Here is a 25,630-nt window from a genome sequence, read left to right on the forward strand (position 1 = left end):
CGGAGCCCAGCTCCCCCATCCAGGAGTGGGAAGCTAGAGTCATAGAGTTTAAGAGCAGAAAGGACCACAAATCAGACCCCCTGAACATCACAAGCCGGCACCCATACACTACTGAGCACCCATACACTAAATTCAACAACCAAAATCAGACCAATTTATTACAGCCCAGAGGAGTCTAGAGTGTTACGTGTCACAGACAGATAATGGGAGGAATCAAGGTGCACCAATGCCCAAGACCCACACAAAGGCAGAGAGTGATTATGTAAATTATACCCAGATAATTCTGACAAGTGAGCCACACCCACACGCTACCCAGGAAGATGTAATTTAGGAGGTTTTTCTGCCAATCTGACTGGGGGAAAGATTCCTTTTGGTGATTCCTGATATGGTGATCAGTTAGACCATAAGCACATGTGCAGGAACCAGCCAACCAAGCACCTGAGAGAGAGAATACTTGGTGCCAACTCAGAACCCTGGCCTTCCCTGTTCAATGTCCCATCTCCAGCTGTGGCCATCCTTGAAGCTTCAAATGAAGGAGATAAAAATCAATCCAGAATATGTTGGGGGATGGGGAGAAATCCCTTCCAGACCCCTGCAGGTGGCCAGCTGAGATCCTGAAGCATGAGCTGAGAAGATTGTTCCATCTCCATGCCCTTTCAATCCTATTCTGTCTATTAAAAGTGCCAATAAGGGTAACAACTGTAATTTGGACAGGAACTGACTGAGCTGTGACCACCAACTCTCTTCAGAGGTCACTGCCAGCAGATGGTAACAATCTTCTATCACAGCTAACCTTTTCTAGCCTTGAGTTGCAACATCTATATCCTGTTTCATTTCCCAGAATCATCTAGTCTCTGAAGTGTTTTTCAGAGTAACTGGATGTATTTATTTATTTAATAATCACATATTATAGGCAGTGCTGGTAGCCTGACACTTCCCATTATAAGATTCTATTTTCTGTTGATAATTTTGCCAGATTGGGTGTCTGCCTCAGGTTAAATTTTTTGGTTTTGTTTTTTGAAATGTCAGCCCAACTCGTTCAAATATTTCTGAGAATGAGGGTGGAGGAAAATACATTGTTTTGCCCCTTTGGCCAATTTTTTTCCACCTTTTGAACAGTTGTAATGCCCCCATGCTTTGGAGCAGAAACTTAAAAATTGACAGGGATGTGCCTTGTGTCAGGGATGTGCCTTTTGCTGACTCCATGGAAATCCATCCAAATTTGGCCAAATTATAAGACTTTGAAAAGTCAGTTTGTCTTTACGCAGTAGAGACAAGCTAGAACTTTGTAGTTTAGTTCCCTAAGGATTCCATCTGCACTTATCATGCTCCGTCTTGGGACTGCAGCAGCCTGTGCAGAACTTGCTTTGTGATTGCAGTTTCTGGCTGCTCTGGGCCATTTTGGTGACAGGTCCGGGTATTGGTAGTGAGAGCAGGGAGTCTCTCCCTCCAGTGCTCTCAGAGACCTTCCTGGCCAGAATACTGGCCATGGAAGCTGGGGGTGAGGGGTAGGGAAACTGGGACTCAAGGTTGTATGTGGGGGTTGGGAGGGAGTAGATTGGAATTAGGTGGGCAAGAAGACTGGAACTGGGACCCAGGTGCAGGGGGACTGGGGCTGGCTGGGCAAGGAGATTAGGAATGAGGGAGGGAAAAGGGGAGGATTGGAAGCCAATGGGGAGGGGAGTCTGGAACTGCCTGGGCTAGGAGAGTGGGGCTCAGAACCAGAAGTGTGTGGCAGGGCGGGGGCGGGGGGCACTGATTTGAGTGGAGCCAGAGTATGGACTAGGACTGGCTGGAGACTTGCAACTGGGCTGAGAAGCATGAGGAGTGAGATTGGTACTGGCTAGTTGAGGAGAATGGGACTGGGGTGGGGAAGAAACAGGACAGGGACAGTTCGGAAGGGAAAGGGCAGAACAGATCAGACTTGAAGGGAATGGGAAGATATTTCTGCCCAGCAGAGGATGCTCCCCTCCAGATCCTGAAGTGGAACCCAAGATTCCTGAGTCTCGCCATTTCTTTTTGTCGGCAAATATCTGTGAAGCCTGCTGGCAAAGTGTGTGTCTCCTCCCCCTCTAGTGGTTGCTCCACATAGAGGATTACAAGCTATTGCTGCTGTCAGTTACTCTGTTAACTCAAGTGGCACAGGTTTGTGTGGTGGATCTAAAGGTGAATAAAACCTTCTGATGACCCATGTGGGTGTCAATATGCTGCCACATGTTTTTTCAGTTAGCTTTTTTTTAAACCTTTGATTTTTGTTGTGTGTGCAATTTCTATGATAAAAGAAGCATATTAAGGTTGCGAAGTCTAGCACTCAGAAGTTAGAAAATGCCAGAATTAAGGTTGCCTGTGCAACCTTAATTTGACCCCCTTGTGATATGCACTGTGACAGTCTTTAATTACATGATCACATACTGTTCTCTCCACAGAACCCCTGCCTCGTTCAGTTCATAGGATAGACCTGCTCTGGGGATGAATCAGGGTTGCATAGTGAAGTCCACTGTAGGACCTCTGTTTCGTTTATTGGAGAAGTTGGGAGGTGTGCAGTAATGAGGTAGGGGATTGCAGGAAGAAAGTAGGGTCTCATGGTTAGGATAGCTGAATACTGCCCTGAAGAATTGGATTGTATCCTTGCCTCTGCCACAGAGTTCTAGTGTGATGCTAGTTGAGACACTTAAACCAAACTTCCCCCAGGTGATCACTAAATGTATGTTCTTCATTTTCTGGGGGCATGTCTTGAGACCCCGGTGTTTGATTTGAACATGTGCTGAGCGCTCCCAGCTGCAACTGAAGCCAATGGGAGCTGTGCTTTCAACATATAAAGTTATGTATAAATGCTACATACTCTGAAAAATCAGGTCCTAGGTGTCTCAAGTTGGGCATCAACGTTTAGTGCATACTTCTCACAGTAATCTCTCTCTGTTTCAGTTTCCCCCTCAGTAAAATAGAAACAATAAATTATGACTGTAATGTTTGTGAGGCACTATACTCTGGTGATGAGCCTGTGAGCAAATTAAAACTTCAGTCTTCAGAGCAGGGTTTGAATAGTGTGCAGTAAATAAGGCAGGAGCAATACGATGAACAAGAAGGAGAAAAGGAAATAGCAAATAGTTGCTTGCAATGTCTGCACTGGAGCTGGAAGATATAATTTCCAGCTTGATGAGACATACCTCTGCCAGTGCTAAAAATAGAAGTGTAATTGCAGCGGCATGAGTGGCTAGCTTTCTGGAGTATGCACCTAGCGTCTCTGACAGGTGTGTACTCAAGGTGGTTTGTCCTGCTGCAGCTATACTGCTATTTTTAATGTGCTTGCTCAAACAGAGCTAGTGCAGGTGCCAAGGCTGATTCCCCACTCTGGCACTTTGAGTGCAGAAGGTGGGGGCCCGCAAGGATTCTATAAATTAATACTGGCCACTCCAGGCTTGTATGAAACTCCCAAGGTTACAGCTTTTCTTTGACCTTGGATGGGTAGATGCTGCCACCACCCAAGTGCAAAAACCCCTCTCAGAACCCAGGAAGGCAAACTTGGGAATTCCTTCCTGTGGGGTACCCTCAAGCCCTTAACCCCCCCCCCCCCCCCGGGGGAAGAGCTGAGAATGAAAACAAAGGAAATCAGCTATTGCCACCAGCTAATGAAACAGCATATGCACAAACCTCTTAAGGACACAAAAATCCAATCCTGTTCTTAAAAAAGGTAAATTTCATTAAAAACAAAAAGAAAGAAAATACATCTGGAACTTAGGCTTTTTGCTAGGTTTTAAAAAAAAATTACAAGGATTAAGCGTCAAGATAGCTTCTTGAGGTCCAGCTTAAAGGTTACAAACAAAACAAAATCACCTGGGGTTAGCACAGAGGAGTCCAGAAACCATAAAGAAATAAAAGAGAGAAACCTAATCGCATCTTCCTAGACATTTCCTGATCTACTTACATATCTGGGGTTTCAAATGAGTAGTTTCTAGGTATGATCTGATGATTTTCATACCTGGCCCAAGCTCTTACAGCATAGTTCCAGCCCTGTCTCTGGTCTCCGGGAGAACAACACAGACAGACAAAGGGGAAGTTTTTTCCCAATTTAAAAAAGTTCTAGCCTTCCCATTGGCTCTTTTGGTCAGGCGTCCACTCCCTTCCTTTTACCTATGGACTTTTTAACCCTTTACAGGTAAAGCAAGTAGAAAACAGCTATTAACAGGGTGACCATAAAAGGGAGCTTCCTCCTCCTTCATTTATCACAGGAGGTGTGCTCCTCTAACTGGAATTTATATCTCTAGCAGCATCCATCCTTTGCACTAAATGAGAGAGGGGTCCTCTGGAAAAAATAGTATGAGATCATGTAGTTAAAACCAGTATCATAATGCATATGCACCAGGAGGATGAATTAAGATAACACAAAGAGAGGAGCCAGTCAGAGACTGAAGCCAGCACGGTAGCTGCATAAAGCATTTCAAGCAGGGACTGAGGGACACTGATGATAATCATCAGAATGTTTTCTGCAGTTTACACTCTGAGCATTCTGTCCCCTGTATTGACCGCCTCTTTGCTCCAACTGCACCTGCTTCACCCTTCATGGCTTCCTGCTCCCTCCCTCCATCTTGGGATCGGGAAGGAATTTTCCCCCAGGTCAGATTGGCCGAGACCCTGAGAGGTTTTTTCCTTCCTCTGCAGCATGGGGCATGGTTCACTTTCAGGTTTAAACTAGTGTAAATAGTGAATTCTCTGTAACTTGAAGTATTTAAACCATGATTTGAGAACTTCAGTAACTCAGCTGTAGGGTAGGGGTCTATTTCAGGAGTGAGTAAGGTTCTATGGCCTGCAATGTGCAGGAGGTCAGCCTACATGATCATGATTGTCCTTTCTGACCTTAAAGTCGATGAGTCTGTGAGTCTTTCCATTTAGCTAATACCCTCCTTATATTACCCCAACAAAAACTTTTTTTTGTAGCAAACCAAAAAAATACTGTAATTTATGTGACGTTTCCTGCCATTGTATTGTTCTCCTTGCTTATAAGTTCTGTCCATTTCCTTTCACTATTTAGATTGTAGACTCTTTGGGGGCAGGCAAAGAGTTATTTATTTTATTTATTTATTATATGCCTCTTATTCTCTGTTTGTACGATGCCTAGGACAATGGGAATCTGTTCTGTTGCCCCAGGTATTACCACAATAAACATGATAAAGATAATTGTTTTAAAAACCTAAGAGAAAATTTTAATAAGCTGTGAAAGGTAGCTAGACAGGTAGTATCTTTTGGCCTAGAATTAATTGTAATTAAGAATGACTAAATTGTATATAATCAACTGGGTCGGTAACAGTTGGGTAGGGTACACTATTCAAAGTTTATATAGCTATGTATTTTCAGTGTACACTTACAAGAGGCATCAGAGATTTTCTAAGAGCAGCCAAATTTTTTTGACTGGTGAGGCAAGATCAGGCAGTATCTTTTAAGATTGTCATTCCGAAGGTCTTTAGGAGATGGCTGGCCAAGAGTATTATCCATTCTCATTTTGCTCTCTAGTATTAAAGCAATGATTTCTCATGTATGCAATTCAATGTAAAAACAAACAAACAGACAAACCAAAACACTTAGTACTCATCAGACTGATGAGTACTGTACAAACATACATGAAAACAAAAGAGCAAGTAAATACAACATATACTTCCCAATTTATCCTTCAGTAATTCATACCCTCCAGCAACAAAATAGATTGGAGAAGGTTCAGTGGTGAAACAAAACATTGTTTTTATGAAGTTTGTGTATTGGACCAAGCTATTCTTTAATTACTAAGTAGACAACATTATAATTAGATCTCATTATCTAAAGTAACTATTTCTCGAGGGATCCTCTTTAAGGATTCAGTGTTATAGCACCTTACTGAACCTCTCAAGTCTATTAATGCTTGGTGCCTTTTATTTTTTTTCTGAATGTCATATTAAGTAGAGCTAATCAGAAAATGAGGCAAATGATTCACAGAAATTTTTTATTTCCATTTTAGTATGGCTTTTTATTTTCATATTAACACATACTGATGATGTTTATAACAGATCTTTAAAAGGCTGCCATCTTAAGGTTCTGAAAATGTATTACATCAGTGCCATTAGTAGTTTCATTGAACAAAGAGCAGTCTTTTCGGTGGAGTTGTTGATCTTAAAAACTAAAGCTCCTCATGATACACTGAGCTATCTAAGCCACCAGGATGTCCAAGGGAAGTAATCTGTAGGTGTATGAAGGCTCAAATGAACAGCAGTATTTCAGTTCACATTTGGAAGTTTATATTTGCAGCCATAAGGGCTAGAAACTTAAACTGCATAAGACATCTTGAATATACTTCAATTTAATCTCTCAATTTTTGGTTTCATTATTCCATCTAATATTAATATAACCCTCAGTCCAATGTTTCAGTTCTTTTGCCAATGAAATAGCTTATATACGTTTTGATACAACATGCTTTTATTAGTTTTAGTGTTCATGTGTTCCCAGATTTGGTGATTTTTTTACATGCATAATTGTCTTTCCTTCAATTCTTCATCTGTTCTTATGACGTCCTTAATTTTTCAGGAATTTTGAAAAGGTTAACATTCCAACTGTATCATATACGCATCAAATTGTTACTTTTCATACACCATGCTGTGCTTGCTTTCAATAAAAGAGGGATGAATATTACTCCCGGCAACTCTTATAGTGAGAGCAAAATTATCCCACAGGGAATGAACAAAACCAAAATAGTGTTCTGCTGCTAAAGTTGCCTTCATGCCATCTAATAATTGGCAACAAATGGATGAATCACATCCTTCTTTCTGAGAAGCGTAGCAGCCTTAGACTGAGCAGGTAACCATCCCATAAGACTCAATGTATACCTGATGCAAATAACTTTTTCCTTCAATGCTTGCCAAGTTTAATGATTCAGTTAGTCAAGGGTGGTTGGTTGTTCCTTTTCTGCATCTCTTGGCAGTGTTAGTGAGGAAAATAGTGCTTATCAGAAATATAAGGCAACTGAAAATTGTAGGATGAATAGATCAGATATGTACTCAGAGGTTACATATTACCAAAAATGTCCTGGACCTGCTATTTTGCAAAATATAGAGTGGTGATACGGTCCCTTTCTTCTTCGAGAGATGTCCCTCTAGGTGTTGGTATGTCCCTGCGCCTTCACTCTGAGATTTTGACAGCAGTACTCGCACGGGTCACGCATGCACAGAGCCTGTTCCCCGACGCTCTGAGTGTACCTTAATAGCATACGTGCGTGATCGGTCTCCTCAGTTCCTTCTCTGCCGTTCCCGGCCTGAGACAGAGCGCAGCAGACTCGTTAGAAACTTTCTCTCCCTGTGTTACAATTACCTTTCTAGTTAGTTTGTAACCAGTAGTTACTTAGTTACCAATTTCTATCTTTTTCTCTTTAAAAAACAACTTTTTCTTCATTCCTGTCAGTGGCAGCCGCATCCGACATGCCTGGCTCTCCAGGCTTTAAGCGCTGCTCTACCTGCAAGGAGGCCATCCCTCTGTCAGATGGCCATGCAAAGTGCATAAAATGTTTGAGGGAGTGCCACATCCCTCAAAAATGTGCACACTGCAGCAAACTTAAATCTAGGGCAGGGAAAGATAGGGAGCTGAGACTAAAACTGCTCCTCTTTCAAAAATCATTAGGGTCAGCTTCGGACCTGGGCACCGACTCTGGCTCCACTGCATGCCACAGCCCCCCTGCCACAAAGAGAGACAAGAAAACTGTTAAAAAAAAAGGGGGGGCACCTTCTTTCACCCTCAAAGGGAACTTCACGGGAGAAGACTTCCTCAGGCAGGTCTACAGCCTCCCTCCCGGAGCTTTCCTGGCTCAGCACTTTTGATGCGCCAGGCTCCTCCAGCGCCACGTGAGACCTGCCCGTGGCTGCGGCGGAACCGCATAACTCCGATGTAGAGGCTTCAGGCTTCCAGTTGCCTGCCTCTCATCTGGCACTGTTCGGCACTGTGACGGAAGCGGTGCCGACACATGCTGACGTGCCTGACCCCCCGCAGGCTGTTATTGCTTTCCCGGCACCGGCATCGACATTTACTGAGCTGGCCGGCAGTGAAACAATGCTTTGGACACTGGTGCAGAGGAATTTTTCTTTACAGCAGATTCCTCTTGCACAGCCCTCACCTCACAGAGGAGCTCCAGCACTGCAATTTACACAGTCAAGGGACCTGCTGGTATCACCTATCCTGCAGTCACCCCTACTCAGTGCCTACTTCTCTCCAAATGCTCAGTTCAGTGATGAGGAAGCTGGACTGCAGAGGGAATTTTCACCATATCAAATCTCCCGTCCTCAGACCCCAATCAATAGAGGTCATAGAAAAATTACCTCGTCATACTCTCAGGATCCTGCCCCGGGGTGGGTAAATCCCTGGATGGCACCACTGATGCCCTTCCCACCACAGTGGCAATATTGGGCCCCATGGGTGTCCTCGAGACCACACTCGCTATGCCACCTCTACCAGGTGCAACACCTGTCCAGCACCACCAGCTGACGAACCTGCCACTGACATAAGGCACCAAGCAGCACCATCACAACTGAAGGATCAGTCACGACCTGCCTCAAACCCTGTATACCCAGTTGTTACACCTGATGAAGCCTTACTTCCTCCTTCCCCACATCTTCGGATGATTTCTCAAAATTTCAAGACCTTTTCAAAAGAGTTGCCAGCGAATTAAGAATTAACTTGGAGGAGGTTCCTGAACAGCAGCATGAGTTAATGGACATCCTGCAGCCCTCTTCTTCTAGGATTGCCTTGCCAATCAACGCAGCCGTTTTGGGACCTGCTAAGGCCATCTGGCAGACCCCTGCTGCAAGCCTACCTACCTGTAAATGGGCGGACTGCAAGTACTTCATCCCTTCCAAGGGCTCTGAATTCCTTTTCACTTATCCAGCACCAAACTCGCTGGTAGTAGATGCAGTCAACCAAAAGACCAAACACCAATTTCCCCACTCCACGCCATCCAACAAGGACAGCAAGCGATTAGATCTGCTCGGATATAAAGTATATGCATCTTCCACGTACAGTTTCGCATTGCTAATTATACTGCTGTTCTGGCAAAATATGACCACAAAAATTACAACAAATTCATGGACTTTATTGATGACATTCCAGAAGAAAAGAAACAACAATTCACAGCTCTAGTTTCCGAGGAACAAATCATCTCACGTACCACTCTTCAAGCAGCCCTCGATGCAGCCAACACTGCAGTAAGATCCACTGCTATAGCAGTGTTCATGCGCCAAGGTTCCTGGCTCTCCTCTTCCTTTCCTCGAGGGGTCCAGAATACCATTGAAGATCTTCCCTTCGACGGTGACAAACTCTTTGCCTCCACCACGAAAGACATACTTCATTCAATGTAAGACTCGAGGGCAACTCTCCAGCCTCTAGGAATTCAAACCCCTACGACTAGAAGGCGACAATATCAATATCAACCCTACCAGCGTCCACGCTACCCCGCATATACCTGGCAACTCCATAGATCACATGAACAACAATAACGCCAGAGTCCCAGATACCCATGTTGCCGTCCCAATTCCTCGGCAGCGTCTCAACCCACTCCAACTAATAAGCAGATCTGGAGCCTTGGTCGAGGGTTTAGAAAACAACGTTCCCACTTCAGTGCTTACACCACATATCCCTATTTTTGGACACCGCCTATGACCATTCTCCCATCAATGGCAGAACATCACCACCTACAAGTGGGTTATAGAGGTCGTCACAATTTTGGCTATTCGATCCCTTTCCTATCCTTGCCTCCTACCTACCCACCCACCGTCCCCATCCCTCTTCAGGGACCCCTCTCACGAGCAACTACTCATCCAAGAAGTACAACATCTCCTTCAATTGGGAGCAGTGGAACTTGTGCCTGAACTACACAGAGGGAAGGGGTTTTATTCCCATTATTTCTTAACAGAAAAGAAAACCAGTGGATGGCGACCTATCCTCGACCTCAGGCAGCTCAACAAATTTATCAAAAAGCAAAAGTTCAAAATGGTTACCCTCACCACCATAATCCCAGCTCTGGAGCAGGGCAATTGGTTTTCAGCCCTCGACCTACAGGACACCTATTTTCATGTGACTATACATCCGGCCCATTTTACCCTCAGCTCGACACATTTTCAATACAGGGTGCTACCCTTCGGCCTATCCACCACCCCTCGTGTTTTTCCAAGCTCCTAGCCATAGTCACTGCCTACCTGAGGAAACAAGGGGTCATAATTTTTCCTTACCTTGATGATTGTCTCCTCAAAGCCTCAATGTTTGACAAAGCTCTTCGATTCATGCAGCTCACTGTCGATTGTTTCCTATCCCTCGGCCTACAAATAAACAAAATCCACATTATCTCCTACCCAGGACCTGGAGTTCATAGTTCACACCTCAATTTCCAGACGGGAATAACATCTCTCCCGCCTCATCGCTTCAACACCATAAAATTATTGGCAACGAAACTCCGCAACAGTCCTCAGGTCACCGCTTGAGACTGTCTACAACTACTAGACATGGCCTCTGCACTTTCGTGGTCCAAAACGCTCGACTATCCATGAGGTGCTTCCAAGCTTGGCTGGCCACAGTTTACAGACCGAATGTGCACGCTCTAAACAAGCCTCTATCCATACCTTTCAGAGTCAAAGACTCTCTCCTATGGTGGACAGTTCCCGCCAACCTCTGCTCTGGAGTCTCCTTTCTTCAGGATGCTCCATCCCTCATAATGACTACCGATGCATCCCTCACAGGGTGGGGTGTACACATGTCCCACCACACAGCCCAGGGACTATGGTCTTCAACCGAATCCTCCCTGCACATAAACGTCCTAGAACTTCGAGCCATGTGCAACACCTGCCGTCACTTCCTCCCATTAATCGGAACCAACATGTACGGATAATGAGAGACAACATCGCCTATATGTTCTGTGTAAACAGGCAGGGAGGGGCTCGCTTTCACTCACTTTTGCACAGAAGCAATGAAGCTCTGGAATTGGTGCCTTGCGAACAACATTCGGATATCAGCCGCCTATCTTCCTGGAGCTATGAATACAACAGTGGATGAATTAAGCAGATGCTTTCCCTGGGATCACGAATGGGAGATAAATGAAATGATCATCCACAACATATTCCGCATATGGGGCTACCCAACCATAGACCTTTTTGCCACTGCGAAGAACACGAAATGTCCCGAATTTTGCTTCAGAGTGGGACTGGGCAAACATTCCCTGGGAGATGTGTTCATGATCCCATGGCACAAAGACTTGCTATATGCTTTTCCTCCAATACCAGTTCTCCACAGAGTTTTATAACAAAGATACGGACAGATCGTCCCATGGTAATTCTGATTGCCTCTTTGTGGCGCAGACAACCATGATTTCTGTTCCTCATCAGAGTGTCAGTCCACCCACCAGTCTCATTGCCCCTAACTCCAAACCTCCTATCGCAGCAACATGGCCGATTTCTGCACCCCAACCTGTCCATGCTTCACGTCAAAACTTGGTTCCTACATGATTCTCCCAAAACGAACTAGCATGCTCTGAGCAGGTTCAACGAGTGCAGAACACAATCTACTCGCATCACCTATCTCTGTAAGTGGAAGCTATTCACACACTGGTGCTCACCTAAACAACTTCTTCCTACTTCTGCACCTCTTCCGATCATACTTGACTACCTATTAGACCTCAAGCAATCGGGCCTTTCTTTCAGCTCCATCAAAGTCCATTTAGCTGCTGTTACAACTTTTCATGACAAGATCGACGATACCTCTGTTTTTACTCATCCAATCACCAAGCATTTTCTCAAAGGACTTCAATCCCTGTACCGCACATTAAACCTCCTACCCCTTCGTGGGACCTTCACTTAGTATTATCTTGCCTGACTCAACAACCATTCGAGCCCCTAGCCATTTGCTCCCTCTTACACCTCTCTATGAAAGCAGCACTCCTGGTGGCAGTCATCTTGGCCAGACGGGCAGGAGAAATATCAGCTCTGATGGCAGATCCACCATATACGCTATTTTTTAAGGACAAGATTACCCTCCTATTACACCCCAAATTCCTTCCAAAGGTACATTTGTCATTCCACATCAAAGAACTGATACACCTACCAACTTTCTTTCCTAAACCACATGCAAACTCTTTTGAATCCACCATGCATACTTTAGACATACACAAGGCTTTATCCTTCTATTTGGATAGAACCAAGTCCTTTAGGAACCCTTCTGGACTCTTTGTCTCCATCACAGAGCATTCCAAAGGGACACCTATTTCTACCAAGAAACTTTCAAACTGGATTTCTGAGTGTATCCGACTGTGCTATCAGATAAAGAAAGTGATGCCTCCAGCCGGCATCAGAATTCACTCCACTAGATCTGTGGCTACCTGCGTGGCCTTTCTGTGCAAAGTTCCCCTGGCTGACATCTGTAAAGCGGCCACTTGATCTTCTGAATACATATTTGTTAAGCACTATGCCCTTACTCAAGGACCTCTCTCTGATACACGATTAGGCAGAGCTGTATTATTTACTGCATTCCTACCAAATCCGAAGTCCCTACCTCCTTGAGGTACACTGCTTTTCAGTCACCTAGAGTGGAGCACCCTCAGGGACCTCTCTCTCTCTCCAAGAGGTGGTTATTCACCTGTGCAGTAACTGACGTTCTTTGAGATGAGTGTCCCTGTGGGTGCTCCACTACCCACCCGCCTCCCCTCTATTTTGGAGTTGGGGTAGCCTCCGTTGTAGAGAAGGAACTGAGGAGACCGGCCATGCATGCGTACTGTTAAGGTACACTCGGAGCGGGGGGACAGGCTCTGCACATGCGTGACTGGTGCGAGTACTGCTGTAAAAATCTCCGAGCGAAGGCGTGGGGACGCACCAACACCTAGAGTGGAGCACCCATGGGACACTCATCTCGAAGAACATCAGTTACTGCACAGGGTGAGTAACCTCCTCTTCCCAAAGAGTTGACAGCGTAACTTGGGCAAAAATGAAAAGGTGACTATTCAAGGTGGAGGGAGTGTGTGAGGACATGTTAGACAAGAAGAGCAAAGAGAGAAGGCTTATTGTGTGTGTGTGGGTGGGGAAGGGAAATAGCTCTTTAGGAGGGGAGAAAGGGACTTAATGGATGAGAAGTGGGTGGCTGTTCCAGGGAAGGAGACAGCATAAAAGACGGTGCAAAGCTGAGTGTGAAAATGAGATGAAAAGAACAATAAGGAGAAAGGACTGGGAGAAAGTTATAGAACCAGAAGGGTGAGGAGGAAGTTTGAATTTGAGGAGGTAAGATGTTTCTGGATGATCATTTTTCCTTACATTAAGCTGTGACTTCATCTTAGAAACAGATATATTAAAACCTCTTTTATTGTGAACTAAAATACAGTAGACCCTGTCCTCTGATTTGAGATAAGATTCTGGACGAAAACTTCCATACACTAAACTGGAGATGCTACATAGAATAATGCTAAGTGAACTGTATAGCAAAGGCTTATTCTGTATTAGTAATAGGTAGCATGTTATTTTACAGTGTCTCAGGGTGACAGTGTCCCTTTAAGAGGGAGCCAGGCCCGTACACTCATCAGCACACTCCAATCTGGCTAGTTAATTGGGCTTAAAAGATGGCATCTGGGCTATGGCAGAGGAGACCCAGGAGTCTGGGCTTCCTGGGAGTAGGAGATTGAGTAGGAGATGAGAACAGCTAGACACTTAATGGTTCATGGTAAAAGGCTGAAGGCAGGAGAGTAGCAAGAGGGGTTTGCTGGCTGGTGGGCCCAAGCCAGAGAGCCGGAGCCAATGGCTAGAGAGGGCTGAAGGAGGGGAGCAAGTGGGGAGCTTACCACTGACCTCTCCAAGACCAGCCAGCTGGACCCAGAGGAACAGTGAGAGGGGTCGGGAGATTGGGATGCTCCCATCAGAGGGGTTGTGGGGGTTCCCGCTGGGAAGAGCAAGATTGTAGTCCGGTTGGGGTGACTGTCAGAGCCAGAAGGACAGACGAAGACTGACAGAGAGTCCAGGCAGGGCTGAAGGTGCTTGTACTTGGAACATCAAGGGATGAAATGTTGGATGGTCTTGATGACTATTTGCATTGGGGGTAATAAATGGATTTTACATTGAGGTTTTGGTTATGGATTATTTTACATGATATTTTAATAATAAACCAGCCCGAAGGTGGGGTGGAATTGAGAGAGGAGAGTCTGCATAATGGTATTGGGTTTCCTGAGAGAGGAAACTGAGGCAGGGTGCTGAAGAGCCACCCCCAGCCATGAGTGGTGGCTCAGAAGGTGGCTGATCCTGTTACATACAGACATTTAGAATAAAAAAAATTAAAGTGCTTAAGTCCCATTTTTTAAAATGCTTGAGTCACTAGTGCTACGTCTGCACTACACACCACTGGTAGTGGCGTCTAGTGTCCATGTAGCTACATGCTGCAGTGTAAAACAGGTTTTGAGTACATGGCAGTGGTGTAGCTACACATGTCAGGGAAAGCTCTGGCAGAGGGGAAGCAGCAGGGACAGCTTCAGCAGTTCCATGCTACCAGAGCCTTTCACTGTGGCAGAGAAAGGGGTCCAGCAGCAGGGAGCTGTCAGAGCCTTTCCCTCATAGCAGGGGAATGGATTTGGCAGTGGGGGGCATCTCCCAGCTGCCTTCCCCCTGCCAGAGCCTTTCCAAGCTGCTTCCCTCCTGCCAGAGCCTTTCCCTCTAGAGGGGAGATGCTCCAGCAGTGGTCAGCTGGCAGAGATATTCTCCCCTGCTGGAGACATTCCCTGCTGCGGAGAAAGGCTCCATAGCAGGGAGCTGCTGATGCCTTTCTCTGCTGGGAGAGCCTTTCCTGTGACGGGGAAGGACTCCAGTAGTGGGGAGGCAGTGGGATGGTAGACTGCTTTAAAAAATAAAATCAGCGTAGACAGAGAGGCACTTCTTGGGTGAATAGAGTGTGTGATGGGTATGTACTCACATACATACCCCCATCCTTCAGGCATCTCTTTTCCTGCCTAAGCTAGGCCGCACCAGCTACACTTTATACCTATGCTAGGGAGCTATATGACATGGACACTACAGCCTGCCGAAACAAGCGTGCAGTGTAGACGTACCCTAAGGGTGAAATTGCAGGTTGGGTAGGCACACCCATGCTCGCTTTCATTTAACTAGCACAGCTAAAAATAGTAGTGAAGAGGCTGTAGTATAGTCTAGCAATGTGAGTTCTTACCCGGGGGACAAAGCAGGCTTGTACAGCCCATGCTGAAGCTGTTGCTGCCATGTTTTCACAATTGTTTTTAGATGTGCTAGCTAGACCTAAAACTAGGGCATGTGTATGCCTGCCTGTGTTGCTTTCACACTTTCGATTGCACTGTAGATATATCCTTAGGCTACTAAATCCCATAGAAAGTCAATGGGACTTAGGTTCCTGAGACACTTTTGAAAATTTTACTGCTAGTTACTACAATGTTAGGAACTGAGATTCTACAGGAGGTGCTTTATAAGATGTGCTGATATACTCTGAATGTCAGCATAAAAGCTAGTTCTGCAGAAAAATCTTTTAAAAAAATCCTTTAAAAAATGTCCTAAGAATTATTTTTTATTTTTACACACTTGTTTATCAATAAAAACAGTGCTCTTCCTACTGAAACACATTTCACAGCTTGCAAGTTATGACAGAAGGCTTCAAAGGCTTGATGAATTGCTTTTTCCAGTCTGAGGTACCTTCGTTTTGAATGACTGGAATGTTTAGCCAGAGATGCAGAGCAAGGTCAATTCTTAAACCTTGCTCAGTACCAAGACTTTCAATGGAAATCCATCAGACACAACTGCAAACAACCAAAACCTCTTGAAGGGGAAAAAAAGGAACATTACAACAAGACATAAATTCTCCCTTTCTGTGAGTAAAAACAAATGAGACATTCTCTGAATCCTTTCACTGAGGAGACATCTTGAGGAACGAGGTGTTCTCATACCAAAAAAAAAAAAAATGGATCCTGGTTCCTGTGAAGCCAGCCAGCTTGATTAGATAGGAAAGGTAACTGTTAATAAATGGAGACCCATGTTCGTGTTTTATGGTTTGGTTTCATAGTGTAACCATATGTTGCCATTATTTGTTGTTTCTAGTTAAATCTGTATTCTTTCTTATTAAAACAAAAGTAGGTGTATTTATAAGTACTCACAAGTTCTGTGTGGTTTACAGGAGCAGTGGTTTAAGGTAAAACTAGTAAACTGGGGCACAGTGTTCCTTTGGAGGCAGAGGATCTGGGATTTCTGTAAGTAGCCAGTGTCAGGGGAGAGATATAATGGGAACATTTCAAAGTGATTCTGGGATTGAAGAGCACCTATTGTTCACCTGCAAGGAGATAGCAGGGCTGGCATAGCCCAAAGCAAGAGAGCTTGGGTGGCTGAAAGGTTGATGATGTTAGGGAGTTGACACCCAGCTACCACAGGCAAGACTCCCTCATGCTGAGTCAGGGGGTAACAGGTAACAGGTAACTCCTAGTCCCGGGTACCCCGAGAACCTTCACTGTGCCATGGGAGCATAGAACTTCATGATGTCTGTTCGGGACTTTGCTGTTGCAAATTGATATTATGTGGAAGGTGCTCAGCTACTTTGATACATAAGAGTTTTATACTGCTGCCCATCAAAGTAGCTGAAGGTTAAAGAGTGTAAGGGTGCATGAAAGATGTATTTCAGAAAGCTCTGCAATTTATAATATGGGTATCTTCACTGTGTGTGCATGCATATGCACACGTACAAGTTATACAATACTTCTGGGTAATTGGCAATCCATCCATGTTTTCTTTTTATAATTGAAAATGTCAATACAAAGTACTTTGGCATTTCTAAATTGAAATTTTCTGGATCTGTTCCATGAAAAATGCTAATAATTCTGACAAGAACAAACCTTGAAATATCAGAATTTTTCATGGAACATAAATTCCAATTTTTGACCAACTCTAATTGGTTAACTTCACTTTCTATCTCTAGTTTTGATTAAATAGATTTTACCAAATACTCTCCTAATGCCGTCTTAAATGGCTCTTGACTTCTTAACCTCATATACAGGTCAGAGAATAGGTCAAACTGTGAGGAAAAGTATGCTTGGAGTAGAATGATGTATGAAGTGAATACACATCAGTGTATTAGCCAAGTTCCATTGGCCCAATATAATGTGATATTTTTGTGTGAGATCAATTTTGTTTGTTTGTCTATAACCTTTTTTTTTCATTCTAATAAGCTACTGTTGGTGCCAAATGGTTATTTTGGGAGCAGTGCAATAAAGGAGAATTGCAGTAAATGTGAGACAGTTCTTTATTGCATTACCTTGCTGCTGGAAGGAGGAGTCTGATGAAATCGCTGTTGCTATTCCTTGAGGTCCTAATCCAGTGCCCAGGGCACAGCTTGAGTTATTGGGCTAAGAGTTGGTTGTTCCGTGAGGGTAAAGGGAGATGGAACTCCAAACAGTGGGAGCAGGTACTACAGCATTAGTTGTGGAAGATCCCATAGTTCCTGTTTGCATGCTCTGTGGTAGAGAGCTGGTTGGTGAATCAGTATACAGGCATATCCACTCGCCACCTTCTTCTCTAGTCTGTCTCCCAAACCCCTTTTGAAGTGAAGACCTTCTTCAGAACATAGTGCCCTGGCATACAGGTGCTGTGGAGTCCTCGCAGCTTGTTCCCCTTCTTTAGCTGACTTGCCCTGATTCCGCTAGCTTATAGTACAACTGGGTTCCTCAGCAAACAATTACCTACTTGTAGTTGAGCAATGACTGGGTGAGCATGTTCTGTGTTTTGTAAATGCATATTTTAAATGAGACATGCCACTCTTATGCATCTCCTATGTTGCAAGGTATTTTTATGATTTGGTGTTTAAAACTCTGTGGAAAATATTTGTTGTAAGAATAGTTTGTGTGTACATTATTCAAAACTCTTTGATGGTCCAGTCTAGCAAACACGGACACAAAAGAGTTAATTAACTCAACTCATATGTGTTTATAGGATCAGCCCCTAAAATTGTATTTATTTTTATAAGTAGGCTATCAGTGATTTGATACTGATTTGCAATCATTTTGGAAATATAGCAACAGTTAAACTCTGGAAGAAATACTAGTTTCATTTTCAACTGCTAATTTTCTTGCTCCTGCTGTGCAAATTATTATAAATCAGGGTGGAAAGGTTTCCCCACATACTCTTGTTATAAAGAGACTGAAACATTAGAGTTCAATAAAATATGCCATCTGTATGCTAAACCAAGGTCCCTGCTGCCCTCAAGAGATAAAAATAAGGGAAATTCAGGGGTTAGGATTTAGGATCCTGCCATATTATCACATTTGCTGTTATACTGTTTTGTTTGTTTTTCATCTGTTCCTCTTGGGTTTATTTCACCTTTTACATCCGGTGTTTGTTTTGTGGTTTGAAATTACAACTGTGAGTTTGACAAGGAAAGGTTAGTTTGATGCAAATCATTTATACAGCTTTCTACAGGTATTTCTATAGACTCCTGAAGAGAAGTTAACATTTATGTGGATTCATTTTGATTATAAGGCATTAATTGCTATTTGAAAGGGTGATTGGTACTGTGAGCAAGTGAGGCATTTCATTTATTTGAGCAGTCTGATTAGCTTTAGTTCTTTTGAATATGAGGACAATTACACTGGTTCTTAATTAATTCTTCAGTTGCCACAGTGCTGTGACCAAAAGAATGTTGTCATCCTTCAGCGTGCTAACAGTACGCTCTCATAGGAACTCTAAGTTGTGAAACCCAGAGTTCTGGCCACCAATAAGGCCTTCCAGGCAAAGTTTTGAAGCTTTCCAAAATTATGAGCTCCAAAAATACAAAAGAAGTACAAAAAATAAATTATCACTACTTACCATCCTCAGGCAAGAGAAAATCATGACAGGGAGAGGTATAAAATACCTGCACTATAACTACAGGCCCTGAGAAACGTCCAGTATTTTTTATTTGTTTTAGTTTTGCAGAAAAGAAATGCTGTCTGGGGTAGCAGGTCTAAGATATTGCCCCCATTATGAACAGGCTTATCTGTTGTAGGCTTCAACTTCTTGACTCCAAGGTGTAAATTTTTAGTAGTGAGAGTAATTAATGATTGGAACCATTTACCAAAGGTTGTGGTGGATTGTCCATCACTGATCGTTTTAAAATCAAGATGGGATTTTTTTCTAAAAGCTATGCTCTAAGAATTATTTTTGGGAAGTTGTGTGGCCTCTGTTAAACAGGAAGTCAGACCAGATGATCACAATGGTCCCTTTTTGCCATGGACTGTATCAATAAATAGACTCACTCTTGGAATTGCTAAATTTTATATAAATTGACTTTTGGGGAAATTTTTATGATAACTACAAAACAGCCTTCAGCATTAATGTGAGTTCCCCATGATTGTTAATTACTTGATTTTCATGTGTTCTGAGCACCTCCACTAAAGTCAGTAGGTACTCAGCACCTTTGAAAACAGGTGAGAAGACTATATTCCATGCACATGCTGTGCATCTGAACATTAAGGCACTGGTGCAATGGGTTTAATGATAGGGAATGGGGAGAGAATGCACACTTGAATTGTTTTTTTCTCCTGTTGCGGCAAAAGTGTTTGAGTTTGTGTTTTCTGTTCTGATGTTGTGCCAGTTTTGTCCCACTACAAAGATTGGGTCCTGTATTGTATTGCTAATTGAAGTTTTATCGGTGATGATGAAATTAAATTTTGTCCACCAAATTTTGTGCTTGATAAGCTAACTATAATTGTGCGGGCCAAGAGATTTATTCATTATAGGCCACGGTAGTTATGAGGTAATTACATGTATTTTCTCTGCCAAGGCTGAAACTTTTAAATGCTTCATTCCAGATTTATTCCCTCTCCCCAATTTTATTTTAACTCTTTCTGATAGAAACCCTTGAACCTGAACTTGAATTTACCGGCATGGAATCCACTGACTTCAGTAGAATTCCACACAAATGCAGCGTCCATTCATGCGGGATCAAGACTTAACTTTGGTGATCTTTGACTTTAAAAAACAAAACAAAAACCCGCACAAATATCATTGTATAGTAAAAATTAAAATATTTCGGGGGACCAATACAATTAATTTCATAGTAGTAGAAAACTTTAAATACTTCAAAGTTCCCATTTTGAATTTTTTATATGACTGTAAAATGAGGATGATTGATCCTAACTTCCTAGAAAATCTGAATTTGTTTTTCAAAGAATGAACTATTATTGAACTCAGTAACATTGTGAGTGGTCTGTAGTAGTCTTTCATCTGTGTTTGCCTTATACCAGATAACCTTATTGGAAGGAAGACTCAAGAATGTCATTTAGTTGTATAAGTTAGGAATGCTGGTTCTTTTAAATGTTTTTTATTGGGAAGAAAACTGTTCAAATAATCGTGGTATATTTACTGTAGTTTTCCTTTTATTTTTCTTCTAGTGTAAAACTCTCTCTGGCGTCTGTGACCACATTATCTCTCTCTCATCTGATCCTCTGGTTTCGCAGTCTGCTCACCTTGAAGTGATCCAGCTAACAAACATAAAACCAAGTGAAGGGCTGGTAAGAAGTACGCAGTTAATCAAAACAGTTGTCCAAGATGAGAGAGTTAATTCTATAAATAAAATCTGTACTGGGGGGTAGGGACAAGGCCACTTCTTTTTTTAAAAATGTTTGTTTAGTTTGATTTTCACAGAGCTGGGCTAATGTTATGGGTCTTTCACATGAATAACTGTTTATCAAAATGTAGTGAATAGAAAGAAATGGAAAGTAATTCTCACCAGTTTACATCAAATTCTGAAATATTTTAGACTATTCTATGATCTTCAAATCGGGGGGTGAGGGGATTTAAATTAATAAATAAACCCTGGCCATGAAGTTTGGGTGAGATTATGCACAAAACTGTCAAATTCTGGAATTTGCATCATAACATCTCTCGCTGAGAAATAAAACACTTTTATAATTTATTCAAGGACTCTATAGCAATTCCCAGGAGAAAAGTAGATTCTTTAATTGTATTGCAAGAAATCTACATGATTAATCAGATGGCTGTAAAAGACCAATGTAGCAATCCCTTGATTGTCGCTAACGAGTTGACCACTGCTGCTTGGATTACGCGTGCAGACAGCAACCATTGCATAAAAGAAACAACACTGATTACAATTGGAGAAATGACATTTGACATCATGAATAAGAGTGCTACCTACCTACCTTGGGGACACCAGACGATGTTTGGAATTCAATTAATCATTTTCTTGAAAAATTGCTTTTACACCCTTTTTTGGTGCCTACACACACCCATGGTCCATTTACTTGTGTAATATCTGTACTGCTGTGCTCCCATTCCATGGGTTATTTTTTGGGTTAGTGGTTTTTATTTTTTATTTAATTTTAATCTTTTGGCAACTTTTGTTATGCCCAGGTACCTAGAAATAATGATTTACTTGGTATGTCTCTCTTCAGACAAATAGCAATTAAAATTAAAGGAATTTTATTTTTAATTGGTAAATATTACCCCATCCTTTCGTTTATTTCATTGGCTTTCTTTTCATGTCAGAATCCATTTAAAATTGCCCTTCAGGTTTTCAGCTCTCCATGGACTCCACCCTACCAATCTGGCATCTTAGTCTCTTACTCTGCTGCCTGCTCACCCCTTTCTTTATCCCATTGCCACTGGGAAGGGACATTCTCACTTTTTCTGTCCCATCTTTCTGGAGCTCTCTCCGTGTTTGATGCAAGGCCTGTTCCATGGCTGCACTGGTTTTCCAGCACTCTTTCCTCAGATCCCTCCTTATGTCCCTCTTTTCTCATAATTCTGACAAGAAGTGAGTCAACCAATACAGTTTTCTTTAAAAGCAAAATTATTTTTGTGGTTCTATTTCCAGCTCTGCCATTACCATGGGCAAGTCACTTCCCCTCCTTGCACCTCTGTGTGTCCCCCAGCTTTCAGTCTATCACGTCTGTGTAGACTGTAAGCACTTCATAGCAAGGACTGTCTCTTAATATGCATTTGTACACCCAGCACAATGGGGCCGTGATCTCAGATGGGACCTTTAGGCACTATGGTAATACAAATAGTTGTAATTGTGTGTATTTTTAATGGTGGGGGAAAGAATTAACCGTGCTTTGTATAAGCTTTAGCTGTGCATTATTTTGTTACTGTGTCTTCTTTCTTCCCCTTCCTCCCCTTGTCCCCATGCCACTGTTTTGTTGCCAGTTCTTCTTCGAGTGATTGTTCATGTCCATTCCAAGCAGGTGTCCATGTGCCGCATACACGCCAGCCGGAAGATTTTTCCCCTAACAATGTCTGTAGGGTCAGCTTGGGTGCCCCCTGGGCTGGCGCCTTCATGGTGCCCAATATCGGGCCCCACAAACCCCCCACCCCCTCAGTTCCTTCTTACCGTCTGTGACAGCTGGCTGGAACTTTGCTTGCTCTTGCAGCAAGCGCCTTAGCAGTGTCTTTGTTCTTAGTGTAAATAGTTTTTCTCTATAGTTGTACTTATTACATAGTTAGTAGTGTTTGGTAGATAGTTTCCCCTCCGGGGGTATGCCTGTGTCTCCGGGGTTTAAATTCTGTGAGTCCTGTGGCAAGTTTATGCCCAAGAGTGATCCTCACTTGTCCTGCCTGCGGTGCCTTGGTGAGACTCACCAAAAGGACAGGTGCTGCATTTGCAAGGGTTTCCGCCCAAGAACCCTTAAGGACAGAGAGCAGAGACTGAAACTCCTGCTCATGGAGGTGGCTCTGAGACCGCAATCCGACTCAGGACCCAACGACCCGGCACAGAGTACGTCCTCTTTGGCCGCAGCGCTCCGGCACCAACGGCACGCGAAACGGGCCAGACTGAGGACTCTAAAGCCCACCGGCACCGCCACTATTCGGGACATAGGGCATCGGCATCAGTTCGGCACCGTTCTCCATTTCCGGTGCAGGTAAAGAAGAAGAGGCCGGTGAGGGACCGATCACCCCCCCTGAAGCCTAAGGGGCCAGTGCACCGTTTGCAAGTGGCTCAGCACAGACTACGTCCACCTTGCTTCCACCCAGGGTCTCGTCGAGTCCTGCCCCGGCCAGGGTCCAGTCAAGTCCGAACCCTCCTTGGTCCCCGGACCATCTGGTGGACAAGTTGTCTCGAACACCTCTGGCATCAATGGTGGTTGTAAGGGACCTGATGCGCCTCCCGGTGCCGTCCTCCCCCCAAAGGAGGGACAAGTCTCCGGCGACCGCACGGCACCTGTTTCACTCCAGGGGCAAGCCAACCACGATGGCTCGTCGGTCTCCATCTTCGGCACTGCCCGCACAGACGCAGGAAGCGCGCCATTCACCGGAGTTGAGTCATTGTTTGTTTCTGACCCAGGGGACTGCTCCTTCGTGGTCTTCTTATTCGGAGACCTCGGAGTCGGAGGTAGACTCGGCTCAATCAAGCAAATCGCGCAGCAAAAGATCCCGGTCCCGGCGCAGTCACAAACCATAGCCGGCACCGTGGCAACAACAGTGGCAACCACCTGCTAAATGGCCCTTCTGGGCACCCTGGGTGTACCATCAAGTCCATGGTCCACACTCCAAAACGGTGTCGGTGTCCTCGGCGTCGTTTGTGCCACAGTCAGCGCCGGCACCGCCAATGACAGCGCCGCCCTTGACTGCAGTGGCCACGCCGACTCACATGGTTTCGGCACCGATGCCTCAGCCAGCCCCAGCACTGGCTCCCCAACTGACGGCACTGGTGGAAGCCTCAGCTCCATCCCTACCGACCTCGACGGTCTTGGTCTCTCCGGTTTTACCTGCCCTGGCACCAGCTGTGATGCAGAGTTCTTCATCAGTGCCGGTTCCACAGACCAAGTACCACATGCCAAGGGACTCTGAGGGGGGCTGAAGGCAGTGAACTGGGTCCACCTCCGGTTCTCTCTTCCTCATCTTCACCCGGTGAAGTGGTCGCGGGGACTTCGACGGCCCCAGCTTTGGAGGACAACCGGCTTCTTCAAGAGCTTTTGAGGCATGCCGCCCAAAGCCTGGGGATTCAGGCAGAGGAGGTAGAAGAGGACTTAGACCCTGTCATAGACATCCTGGCTCCCTCCAGCCCATCCAGGGTTGCATTGCCATTTATCAAGGCAATAACTGAAACGTCTAAGAACTTGTGGCAAACCCCTGCTTCTCTGGCACCTACGGCCAAGAAATCTGAGTGCCGCTACTTTGTTCCCTCTAAAGGGTATGAACACCTTTATACCCACCCTCCTCCGGACTCTTTGGTGGTCAAGGCGGCCAATCAGAGAGAAAGTCAGGGGTTTCAAGGCTCCACGCCTAAAAACAGGGATGCCAAGAAATTGGACCTGTTTGGCCGGAAGGTCTACTCCACAGCAGGTCTACAGCTTTGTATAGCCAACCAACAGGCCATAGTAAGCCGCTACAGACATAACACCTGCTCGTCTATGGCAAAATTTACAGAGCTTCTGCCCCAGGAAGCTTGGGGGGAGTTCTCTGCGCTCGTGGAGGAGGAGAAGTTGGTCTCCTGAGCATCTTTACAAGCGGCCCTGGATGTGGCGGATGCGGCCTCTCGCACTTTGGCCACAGAGATGGTTATGAGGAGAGGCGCCTGGCTACAGGTCTCTGGTCTTCCCCTCGAGGTCCAACAGACCATTCAAGACCTTCCCTTCGAAGATGTAGCTCTCTTCTCCGAGAAGACAGATAAGAGACTTCACAGCTTGAAGGACTTGAGGGGTACCCTTCTTTCGCTGGGGCTTCACACGCCTGCTACCCAGTGCAGACAGTTTAGGCCTCAACCTGCTCCTCGTCCTTATCAACCCGAGAACCGCCAGGACGCTCCGCGTAGGTGGAACAGGAGCACTCGGAGGAGGCAACGTACTCCCTCTGGGCAAAACTCGGGCCAGCCTAGGGCCCCACAGGGCTCTAGACCACCCTTTTGAGGGTACGGTTGAGGATGGCTTGCCAGTTTGACCTTTGGATCCTTCCCATCTTACTTTCTCATCCCGTCTATCCCCTTTCTACCATGCCTGGTCTCAAATTACTTTGGACCGTTGGGTGCTCCGCACGGTAGAGAGGGGATATTCCATCCAATTCTGTACATTCCCGCCCCCCCGAACCCCTTTCCCTGTCCCTCTTCAGGGACCCCTCTCACGAGCAACTTCTGTGTCAAGAGGTGCAGTCCCTCCTCTCAGTACAGGCAGTGGAGGAGGTTCCTCAGGAGCAAAGGGGCAAGGGTTTTTACCCCCAGTACTTCCTAATACTGAAGGCCAAGGGGGGTCTCAGATCCATACTGGATCTGCGACAACTCAACAAGTACGTAAAGAAACTCAAGTTTCGCATGGTCTCGCTAACCTCCATTATCCCCTCACTGGATCCAGGAGACTGGTACGCTGCCCTCGACTTGAAGGACGCGTATTTTCATATCGCAATAGTCCCACATCTCAGATTCGTGGTGAACACAGGCCACTCCCAGTTTGCGTCCTCCCGTTTGGACTGTCGACTGCCCCGTGAGTATTCACAAAATGCATGGCAGTCGTTGCAGCATTCCTGCGCAAGCACCAGATACAGGTTTTTCCATACCTCGACGACTGGCTGATCAAGGGTTGCTCGAGGGCCCAGGTGGAGGCTCAGGTCGAGTTTATAAGAAGGACCTTCCTCGACTTAGGTCTCCTCCTGAACAAGGAGAAATCCACTCTGTCCCC

The 25,630-nt window shown here is 44.8% G+C and overlaps 1 protein-coding gene across 5 annotated transcripts in view; it reads left to right on the forward strand.

The window, feature by feature from the left end:
* The window catches only part of CNKSR2 (connector enhancer of kinase suppressor of Ras 2), a 379,302-nt gene that overhangs the window by 156,871 nt on the left and 196,801 nt on the right, over nucleotides 1-25,630 (forward strand). For all 5 annotated transcript variants that reach the window (XM_037901608.2, XM_007070479.3, XM_027832677.3 and 2 more), the window contains one exon: nucleotides 20,396-20,515. In XM_037901608.2, the coding sequence (XP_037757536.1) occupies nucleotides 20,396-20,515 (120 nt within the window). The remainder of the gene's footprint in view (nucleotides 1-20,395; nucleotides 20,516-25,630) is intronic.

The sequence above is a fragment of the Chelonia mydas genome, chromosome 1, assembly GCF_015237465.2.
Source record: "Chelonia mydas isolate rCheMyd1 chromosome 1, rCheMyd1.pri.v2, whole genome shotgun sequence".
Taxonomy (NCBI): domain Eukaryota; kingdom Metazoa; phylum Chordata; order Testudines; family Cheloniidae; genus Chelonia; species Chelonia mydas.